At 41.3% G+C, this 10,207-nt stretch overlaps 1 protein-coding gene across 4 annotated transcripts; it reads left to right on the top strand.

The window, feature by feature from the left end:
* Nucleotides 1-2,012: 2,012 nt before the first annotated feature.
* Nucleotides 2,013-9,890, top strand: LOC311432716 (histamine H3 receptor-like). Of its 4 annotated transcripts, none has more exons than XM_084511200.1 (4): nucleotides 2,013-2,123; nucleotides 2,530-2,985; nucleotides 4,441-4,607; nucleotides 6,130-9,890. In XM_084511200.1, exons 2-4 carry the CDS (start codon nucleotides 2,697-2,699, stop codon nucleotides 6,910-6,912), a joined length of 1,239 nt encoding a protein of 412 aa, XP_084367326.1. In that variant the 5' UTR covers nucleotides 2,013-2,123; nucleotides 2,530-2,696; the 3' UTR covers nucleotides 6,913-9,890. The 4 variants fall into 4 exon arrangements, with proteins under 4 accessions (XP_084367326.1, XP_084367327.1, XP_084367328.1 ...); XM_084511201.1 differs by having other exon boundaries at nucleotides 2,025-2,123; nucleotides 2,665-2,985; XM_084511202.1 differs by lacking the exon at nucleotides 2,013-2,123 and adding an exon at nucleotides 2,328-2,514 and having other exon boundaries at nucleotides 2,665-2,985.
* Nucleotides 9,891-10,207: the final 317 nt, after the last annotated feature.

The raw sequence follows: 10,207 nt of genomic DNA, 5'->3' as shown, positions 1-10,207 counted from the left end.
TACTTTGAAAGAATAGCCTTACACAATTATTGACTAGGTAAAATGGATCCACACTGTAGTACTGGAAAAGAAGAGTTCTTCAGGGAGCAAGCACAGTGTGCAACAAACTTGAAATCACAGAGTACTGAAGTTGCTACAGATCAATGTATTTGATGTTCTGTATTGCACCCACAGTGTTCAAACCATTTTGTCACACCACCCCTGATTGTTTGGAGAGTTCATTGTATTTTTCTAATTGATCTACTGCTCCCAGGTCAACTCAGATGCTCAGTTGGTGTTCTCACAATGTTATAGCTATCTTGGACAAAATGGCATCCCCAGTCTTCCCCTCTCTAGTAGACCTGTTTCAGGCTTCTGCTATTATACTTTTTTGGTGGTTTTTCCTCATGCCTTTCATGCACTGACACAAATGTACCTTCCTTGCCAAGTCTGCTTTTCTAAGAAAAGTCTCCCTACCCACTCACGCGTCCATTTCATCATTTCATGCCCTTGCACTCTTTTCTGTCTTTGCAGATGTCCAATAGTTATTGTAAATATGTTGTGATCACAGGCCTATGACTATGAGGTTCAACTCAAACAGCAACAGTATTTTTCTAAATTTGCCCTCTTGAGTCTTAAAAAAACAAAACAAAACAAAAAACAAATAAAACATACATGTTGGAAGAAATGGTGTTAGCTTTGTTTATTTCTTAGACAAGTCTTTAATCCTAGTGGTTCTCCTAATGTCTGTCCTTTATGTCAGGCTGTGGTTTTCCTCCACAGGGAGGAAGGAAGGAGAGACCACATAAATTTCTCCATCAGCCCCATGAAGGACTATGTTAAAACTTTAATATTTAATTTGATTTCTTCCTTAATTTTCAAAACACATAAATATTCTCCCCTTGTCTGCAAACCCAGTCATTTTATTATAGAAAACAATCAAGTTGCTCAGGCATGATCTACCATTGGCGACTGTGTCCTGGTCACCTTTTCTTCTTTCAACTGCTCAGAAATGCCTTCCAAGAGGACTTGTTCCATAACTTTCCTATGGATCTTGTGGCATCTTTTCAAGATTGGTGTAATGTTTGACTTTTTTCAGCAATTGGGAACCCCTCTTGATCTCCATGACTTTTCAAAAAAGATAAAAGACTTTCAGGGATGCTGGTTCTCTCAGCACTCTTGAGTGCAGCCCATAGGGTTCCATGGACTCTTAACAGGTCAAGTGCTCCCAAGTAAACCCTGACTCAGTCCTCACCTGTAGGTGAGGCGGATTCCTTCCTTGAATTTTCTCCCTAAACACAAAGGTGGGAAAGACCTGGTTAGTGAAGACTGAAGCAAAGAAAGCAGTGGTAACCTTAGCCTTATCTACTTTTTCTATCACTAGGTCACCAGGACTGTTCAGCAGCAGGTCCATTTTGTTCTTACTCATCTTTTTACTATTAATGTGGAGGTGGAAGTTCTTGGTCTTTTTGTCATCCTCACTGTCTTTTACAAACATAAACTTCAGATAAGCTTTGGTTTTCCTAACACCACTCTTACATGGCCAGGCAGCAATTCAAGTTCTTTCTTTGTAGTCTGTCTTTGCTTCATATTCCTCGTGCTGTCTTTTTGTATTTTAGCTCTGCTATGAGTTCCCTGGTTAGCCAAGGAACTAACCTGGTTAGTCTCCTGGTATACCTACTTGTTTTCCCGAAAACAGGGATGGACTTCTGTTGTGCATGGAGAAAGCTGTCCTTAAAGGTCTGCAGGTTTTCTGAGCTCCTTTGTGCTTTAGAGCTGCCTTGAGTGGGATACTACTACCACTTTCCTGAATAAACTTCAGCCTGCTCACCTGAAGTCCAGGAGGTGTGATTTGCTTCTTTCTTTACTCACTAGGACCCTCCTCCACCTCCATCACCTCCCCCACCCTCCCTTTCCTTGTTTTGTGCCCTATATCTTGTCAAGCACCTGGCATTACAGCCCCAGTCTGAAAACCAGTTGTGGGGTGTGCTGTGGAGCTGGTGACCCTCAGGCATGAGTTACAGCCCTGGTCTGCTGACTTCTGTGCTGCTTTTACTAAAACAGATGAAATTATGATGTGGGGTGGGCATTTAGCTTACTGTTTTCAGGATAGACTTGCTTCCTGCTTCAGATAACTTCAAAAGGTGACATTTTGCAAAATAGAACTTAAATTTTAGACACTCTGTAGCCAGCAGCAGTAAGACTTCTCTGTTTTTAATTGTGTAGTTTAGTAACAGCAAGCACAGTGGTGCCTATGTTTACAGTAAGAGAAATAGAATTGTAGTAATTTACATCCTGTTGACCACTAGGGAAGTGAAAATTAGTTCTTTTTTTTTTTTTTTTTTAGCTTCAGCTGAATTCAGCGAGTATAACAGCTTACACAATTTACACAATGCTAATATGCAAACTGCCTGACTTTGAAAAGAGCTGTTTTCAGACTAACTCTTTTCTGACCTCAGTAGATAAAGATCAGCCATCGGGAGAGAAAAGAGATCATCACTTGCTTTAAAATGTGCATTTACTGTTGCTTATGAGGTATCTTTTTTACAGATTTGGTTTTCAGACCAATAGGTGCATTCAGATCAAAGAGCATGGGAGACTCCAGGCTTTGAAATCTTGTGGTCTAGAATTTTAATATTGAGAAGTTGTCTGGATGTTTCAGTATTCAGCCCATCCTGTTAACAGGTTTGTCTCAATCTGTTGGATAAATCTGCCCGATGCAAGATTCTTCCCAGACTCAACTGACCTGGCTACACAACATGCACAACAGCACTGCTGAAACTCTGCACACGATACGACAGTGTAATGGGATTTCATCTCCACAGCCAGAGACCTCAGCATTTTCCACGGGTGTGTTGGTGCTCCTGGCTCTGCTTATGGTGCTGCTAGCTCTGGTTACAATCCTTGGAAATGTTCTGGTGATCCTTGCTTTCATCATGGACAGAAATCTCAGGCATCGGAGTAACTATTTTTTTCTCAATCTTGCTATTTCTGACTTTGCAGTGGGTAAGTTGCAATGCTGGAGATATGTAATACTTGCTTTCTAGTAATGTTAGGAGGCAAAAGGGGGCCTTATTTTGGTGGGCAGCTTCTTGGAGAAATTTCCCAACTGTGTGCCATGGGGAAGAGTAAGGAATAGTAAAAACTCTATTAAGTGTTTTAGCAGCCTATTATGTCTCAAGATACATCAAAATGAGATAAGTAATGCATTCTTGGTCTTGTAAATGCTTTTAACATTCCTTCAGAAAAAAAGGAGCAACTACTGTATGTAAAAAATACTGATTGATAGAAAGAGGCTTCTGCCGCAGTTTCTGATTTACTTTTGCTCCTCATGTAAAACTGTTCATTACACCTCATCATAAGATCTTTATGTTTGACAGAGTAACTGTTTCCTTATGCAGCTCTCTGTGGTACATCAAGGTAAATGAATTACTTCTCTATGCAATGCTAATGGCCTATGAGTTTATTACATTAGAAGAAATGCACTTTACCACTGTAACTTTTCACTGGATGCAACTCAGTGCAGGCTATGGATCAGAGGGATTGTCCTGATGCCAGCAGACTATTGCTTGCGTCTTCCATCTGTTTTCCTTATTATCCTCCTTGTTCCATAGTGTTAATGCAGTAGTCCTGGAGATGCAGAGGATCCAGTCCTAGTGGGTGATGCCAGGCGAAGAGGCAGGGGCTGTGAATGCACTGTGCCATGTTCCTGCAGGGTTCAGACCATTAAAACAGCAAAAAAGAAAAAGATGGTCCAGTGGGAAATGTCCCAGAAAATAGGGAAAAAAGTCTTGTTTTTAAGTACTTCAAAGTACTGGATTTTTTATTTATTTTTTTTTTTTTAGAAGGCTTTTGGTGTTTAACTGAAGGCTGCCTGGCTCTTTAAATGTACCAGCTTCAGCACAGAGATGTTTCTGCGCTATCTGTGGTAGAAGAGGTTTCCACACACCACACAGTCTCTCCAACATATTGTCTGTAGTGTAAAAATGCTAACCAGTCTTACATTAATAAGCTATGTTAGCAGTATCTGTAGATGTGTTTGGGAGGAAATCTTTAACAGAGATAAAAGATAAGAAGATACACAGCAATAAGTTTACATTTTGGAACATAATCATGATGCATAGCATGCTGCATAAATGCTGCAGGACTGGCTGTATATTTTTAGAGACTATACAATTGGTTATACTGTAGTTTTCTTCAGTGGATCCTTCTTTGCTGATTTGCCCCAAGCTTATTCGCAACAATCAACATGCACTAAGATCTAATACACAGAGTCTTCATCAGATTCCATGAGAATGTAAGAATTTATTTATGTAACTTATATATACATCTTAACAGTATATTTATTTATTTATTTATTTATTTCCAGCTAGATACCAAAGTATTGTCTCTCTTTGCTTCCAGGAGTACTGTTTGCAATCTGTAACAACTGCATGGTGTTTCTGTGATTGCTTTCCATAGGTGCGTTCTGCATACCTCTCTACATCCCTTATGCCCTGACAGGGACCTGGCACTTGGGAAGAGGCCTGTGCAAGCTCTGGCTAGTTATGGACTATCTCCTGTGCACAGCTTCAGTGTTTAACATTGTTCTAATTAGCTATGACCGTTTCCTGTCAGTTACTAAAGCTGTAAGTACCCTATTTATAGTCTTTCTGAGTTTTGTGGCAAGACTGTGGGATCTGGCAAGGCCATATCTTGATATTGGTGATAAGCCTTTTGCCTTATTGGCGAGTATAGGGCCCAGATTAGTCGAGATAGTAGCCCTGAGAAAGTATGCTTGCGTGTGGAGATACTGTGGATAGATGCCGTGCTCAGCATGCTCCAGCCCAGATCTGGTCAAACAGATCTTCTCACACAGTGTCTGCTGCAGGTTGCTGTTGTGCCGCTGCTTTAAGGAAAACAGGCCGAGGAGTGAAAAGGCTGAGACAAAAGGCTGATAAAAAGGGACCAAATAAGGAGAAAATCTGAGGCAAACTGGATTTGGTTTTGAACCTAAATCAGAGATGGGAGGAAAAGGCTAGGGTGGTGAAGTGAAGAACACCAGGGAGGATGGCTAGGCCTGAGACGTGGCTCCAAATGATCCTGGAGAAGACTGGGAACAAGTGCAAACAGGGAAGAGAGTGGGCCAAAGGACAGACTGCAGAGACTATCCATGGGTATGAGGCAATCTCCTCTCCATGTCTGAAGCAGAACCCCAAACTTCGGATGAGCATAGAGTGCTATGTCTCTGCTTTCTGCAGAGCATCCAATTCACCTTGTGTGTGCTTTATGTTTTGGTTCATACTAAGGTTGGAGGCCAGCATTTCCCAGTTGTTGCTCTGTTGGCTGAAGTGGCAGAGAAATGTGGGGCTGAGCTAGCGGTTGCAGCTCTTTGGTGACCTATGAGAATGTCAATATGATGCCATATGAAAAAAAAAAAAGATCGGTTGTATTTTTGTTAATTATAATTACTTGAACTTATTATAAATGCCTTTTTATTAATATGTTTTTATGTTATTTAATTTTGTTTTAATGAAAGAAACTGGTAAATCAAACACCAAAACATCTTGCTTTTAAATGAAATTACACAGGAAAGCCAAAGGCTCAACATTTACAAAGTGCAAACCAGGACACAGATAAGGGTGATCTTGTGGTTTCATCACCTAATGTCTGCACTGCAGGGCTGGATTCTGCTCTTATGTGCTCATGGAATGTGCAGTATATGATTTTTCAAAGGCGCACGTTAAATTTGTGACATAATTTCTCTTGACCACTGTGCCACATTTAGTCCTATATCTCGTAAAGTGCTGTAAAAAACAGTGCAGTTGTCAGTGAATGGGAGCCATTCTCTGAGCAACTATAAAACGTTAATTACTCTGCCAATTCAGGCTGCAGATGTTTCAAACAAGGCGTACCAAATTACTAGGTACTTCTAACTCTGATGGATGATCATGTTTCCTTGCCTGGACCAGGACCCTAGCACTGTGACTGATACATAGACAACCCTTTGTTATGTCAACATCAATAAATTAAACATACCTGAGTGAGCTTCAGCTGATGAGAGAAGATGCAGCTCTATTAGCAAATGCTATGCTAAGCTCATCTGTCTAATTCTCTTGGTTCAAATATTTGCCTCTACAGCTACAATATTTTTATTTTTTTCCTTCACAGGTATCTTACAGAGTGCAGCGGGGAATAATGTCCAACCCTATTGTCAAGATGGTGTCCATCTGGGTCTTTGCCTTCCTCCTCTACTGCCCAGCAATTCTCTTGTGGGAGTATGTGGCCGGCTGCAGCACAGTGCGGGAGGGGCAGTGCCACGCTGAGTTCTTCGACAACTGGTACTTCCTCCTTTGTGCATCCACCCTGGAGTTCTTTGTGCCGCTGATCTCAGTCACCTATTTCAACGTGCACATCTTCAACAACATCCAGAGGCGCCAGAGGCGTGGCAGCATTCAGGACTCTGAGCCTCCAAGGAGCAGCAGCTCGTCCTGGAGATCTTGCTTCATGCTGAAACAAGGAGCATCTTCCTCTTTGGAAGCAGAGGACAGTGTTTCATCCTCCATAAGGCCAAAGAAAGAGTCTTTGGTAGCTGAAAGCTTATCTCCATCCAGAGCCAATTCTGTAACCCCAGAAAATGACCTCTCTATTTCTTTCTGTGCAAGGACCAGGTCAAAACTGCACCAGGACAAGAAAATTGCAAAGTCGCTTGCCATAATTGTTTGTGTCTTTGCCATTTGCTGGGCACCATATACTTTACTAATGATTATTCGTGGGGCCTGCCAAGGAACCTGTGTTCATAACTCCCTGTATGATGTTACCTTTTGGCTTTTGTGGCTCAATTCCTCTCTGAATCCATTTCTTTACCCTCTCTGTCATGATAAATTTCGAATGGCCTTTATGAAAATATTATGTCCCAAAAAGTTTGCAACATTAAGATCAGGCTCTTCTTAGAATAATAATAATAATAAAAAAACAACAACAACAACAACTATAACAACAACAAAAAACACTGTATCATAGAATTATAGAATATCCCAAGGTGGAAGGGACTCGCAAGTATCATTGAGTCCAGTTCCTGGCTCCACACAGGTCTGCACAAAGATTCAGACCATATAGTCCCAATGTTTCTTAAACTCTGACAGGCTCGGTGATGTGACTACATCCCTAGGGAGCCTGTTCCAGTGCGTGACCACCCTCTTGGTGAAGAATATTTTCCTGATATTCAAGCTGACTCCAGTCCCTTGGGTCCTATCATTGGTCACCAGAGAGTAGAGCTCAGTGCCTGCTCCTATACTTCTGCTTGTGAGGGAGCTGCAGGCCACCATGAGGCCTCCCCTCAGCCTGCTCTGCTCTGGGCTAAACAAACCAAGGGGCTTCAGCCTCTCCTCTCTCTCTTCTCCTCTAGTTCCTTCACCATTTCTGTGGTCCTTCTCTGGACGCTCTCCAACAGTTTAACGTCCTTTTTGTCCTATGGTGCCCAGAACTGCACACTTGAGGTGAGGCTGCACCAGCGCAGAGTAGAGCAGGACAATCACTTCCCTCAACTGACTAGCAATGCCATACTTGATGCATCCCAGGGTACGGTTGGCCCTCCTGACTGCCAGGGCACACTGCTGGCTCATATTTAACTTGCTGTCAACCACAACCCCCAGATCCCTCTCTGCGGGGCTGCTCTCCAGTGTCTCATCGCCCAGTCTGTACATATAGCCAGGGTTGCCCCATCCCAGGTGCAGGACCTGGCACTCGTTCTTGTAAACTTCATGCAGTTGGTGATCACCCATCTCTCCAGTTTGTCCAGATCTCTCTGCAAGGCCTTTCCACCCTCAACAGAGCCAACAACTACTCCCAGTTTAGTATCATTAGCAAATTTGCTCAAAACACCTAGTCCTACGTCCAAATCGTTTATAAAAACACTGAAGAGAACTGGCCCTAAAATGGAGGTCTGGGGGACCCCACTGCTGACCAGCCACCAGCCTGATGTAACCCCATTTGCCATAAGCCTTTGAGCTTTGCCTATCAGCCAATTGCTCACCCATTGTATGATGTTTTTATCTAGCTGTATGCTGGACATTTTGTCCAGTAGGATCTTATGAAAAGCCGTATCAAAAGCTTTACTGAAATCCAAAAAGATTACATCCACTGGCTTCCCTTGATCGACTAGATGGGTGACCTTATCATAAAAGGAAATTAAATTTTTTATGAGGACAGCTGTAGTACAGCTGAAGTACAGCTGTATCTATAGTGGTTGATGGATGTAAGTAGCCAAGGGTTGTAACTACTCTTTTCAGAAGAGTAAACTAGTTACAAAAACTAGGTAAGCCTTTGGTGAAATATATTGTCCTTCAGATAAATACATGTCCCCAAAGTTTGTGGACTTTTTTCTGCTATTCCAATTGGCAAGGAAAAGAGTATTGCCTCTGCCTGACTTTTCTTAGTATACTTATTCATGTTATCTTTATTCTTATTGTGGAAGATACTATCTTCTATTGCAGTACCACTTATTTTTGTGTTCATGGCTGATATTAGTTAGCTATACGATAAAGATTAGTTATTTGCCATAAGGTCAGTAGTGTTCAAAAGTTAATATCTTCTCTATTTCATTTCTTTTGAACAGTCTGTAGTGCATTCAGAAGTATTTTTCCCCTTATCATAACGTATTCAGTTAATTTATGACTTTGTTTTCAGGCACATTCCAGGATTACTTTATCTCATTAATAATGTCCAGATATCGGGAGAACATAGGGATTACTTTTAAAAAACTGAGAGAAGGTGTACTCTGCAGAAAGGCATTAATTTACATATCTGCTCAGATGAAGCAGAAGAGAATTTAGAAGTATTTACATGCATTAGAAGTATTAGATGCATTTATGTGCATCTCCATCTATTCTTCAAGAAACAAGAGTTTTAAGCTATAGTTTTGAGAGGTCATAGAAGAGTATTATTTCCTATTCAAAAGCATTATAGAAATGAAGTCAAGACCTATAATAGCCTGACTGTGATTGGAGAAAGAGTAAGGAGAATGCATCTGTGACTGAATAATCCAACAGAGCACCTTTCAAACTTTTGAAACTCCTTGGATCTCATCTGATTGTGTCCCCACAAGAGCAGCAGCACAGCCTCTCAAGGACAGAAGACACATGGTTTGAGTACTCCAATACAGGAAGACATCTGGTCTCTCCTTGAAAGCACTGAGCAGCTGATCATGGATGGAGTCGTTTGCTGTTCTCTCATTTGTAGCTAGAGACAGTAAGTACGGCCTGCCCTTACTCCATAAGTGAGAAAATTTGTGGCTACCAGCCCAGGTGGAGATGTGTGCAGCGGTCAGAGCAACTCCACCTTTTTTATATAGCCCCCTCTGGATCATTTTGTGACTCCCAGTAAAATTATAATGTGTGCTGTGAAAAGTGCTGGTCTAACAAGCCCTGCTGACTTCCAAATATGACATAATGCACAGGTACCAACTCAGCTCCACAGCTGAGCAAATCCCTACTCAGTTTATGGTGCCAGTGGGCACACAATTCACTGAGAAACTGAGAAACAATTAAAAGTGAATTTTATATCTTATTTGTCCCCTTCCATGCATCTTCTATTTCTATTGTCAGAGGTTATGATAAATGGTTAATTTTCTTACATGCTGAGGTTGTGTTTGATTTGCTGCATGAGCTAAGAAAATGACTGACATCAATGACTACATATAGTTTGTTTGGTGATGCAGCTGAGACAATATAGAGGTAATCTTCTTCCTGCATGGAGTTTCCAAGCTATTAAGGGTTATTTAGTTACAGAATTCTGGTATTCTAAGGTACTAGGTTCCTTGATAAATAAACAGGTGTAACTTTTAAAAATGCAAATATCTTCTTTTCATCGTGATGTCAGTATGTATAAGGCTAGCAGATAAATGAACAATAAACACTACAGAAATGTGAGAAGTAGCAGGTGTCCCTTTTAACTTCTGGTTTTATTTAGTGCATACTCATATAGATAATATTAGTGTATTTTACTTATCTCTATTCTGAATATTCTCCTCCTGGGCTGAACTACCATTTAATCACAGTTACTTGTCATGGTCTATTATGTGATAATCTAAACTCATCTGTTTACACCAAATATGTATACGTACGTGTTGTAGTTTAACCTGGCAGGGAGCCAAGTACCTTAGAGCTGCTCACTCAGTCTCCTCAGGTGGGATGGGAGAGGGAATCAGAGAGGTAAAAGTGCAAGAACTCATGGGTTGAAACAGGTAAAG

Source organism: Aythya ferina (genome assembly GCF_964211825.1).
Source record: "Aythya ferina genome assembly, chromosome: 2".
In the NCBI taxonomy this organism is placed as follows: Eukaryota; Metazoa; Chordata; class Aves; order Anseriformes; family Anatidae; genus Aythya; species Aythya ferina.
Note: the sequence above shows the minus strand (reverse complement) of the source record. Positions and strands in the feature narration are given on the sequence as shown.

Bases quoted from the DNA above. Each gene is read 5' to 3' on its own strand.
- LOC311432716 (XM_084511200.1), top strand. From the start codon at position 2,697: ATGCAAGATTCTTCCCAGACTCAACTGACCTGGCTACACAACATGCAC. The intron at 2,986-4,440 runs GTAAGTTGCAAT...TGCTTTCCATAG, and splicing joins TATTTCTGACTTTGCAGTGG to GTGCGTTCTGCATACCTCTC. The intron at 4,608-6,129 runs GTAAGTACCCTA...TTTCCTTCACAG, and splicing joins TCCTGTCAGTTACTAAAGCT to GTATCTTACAGAGTGCAGCG.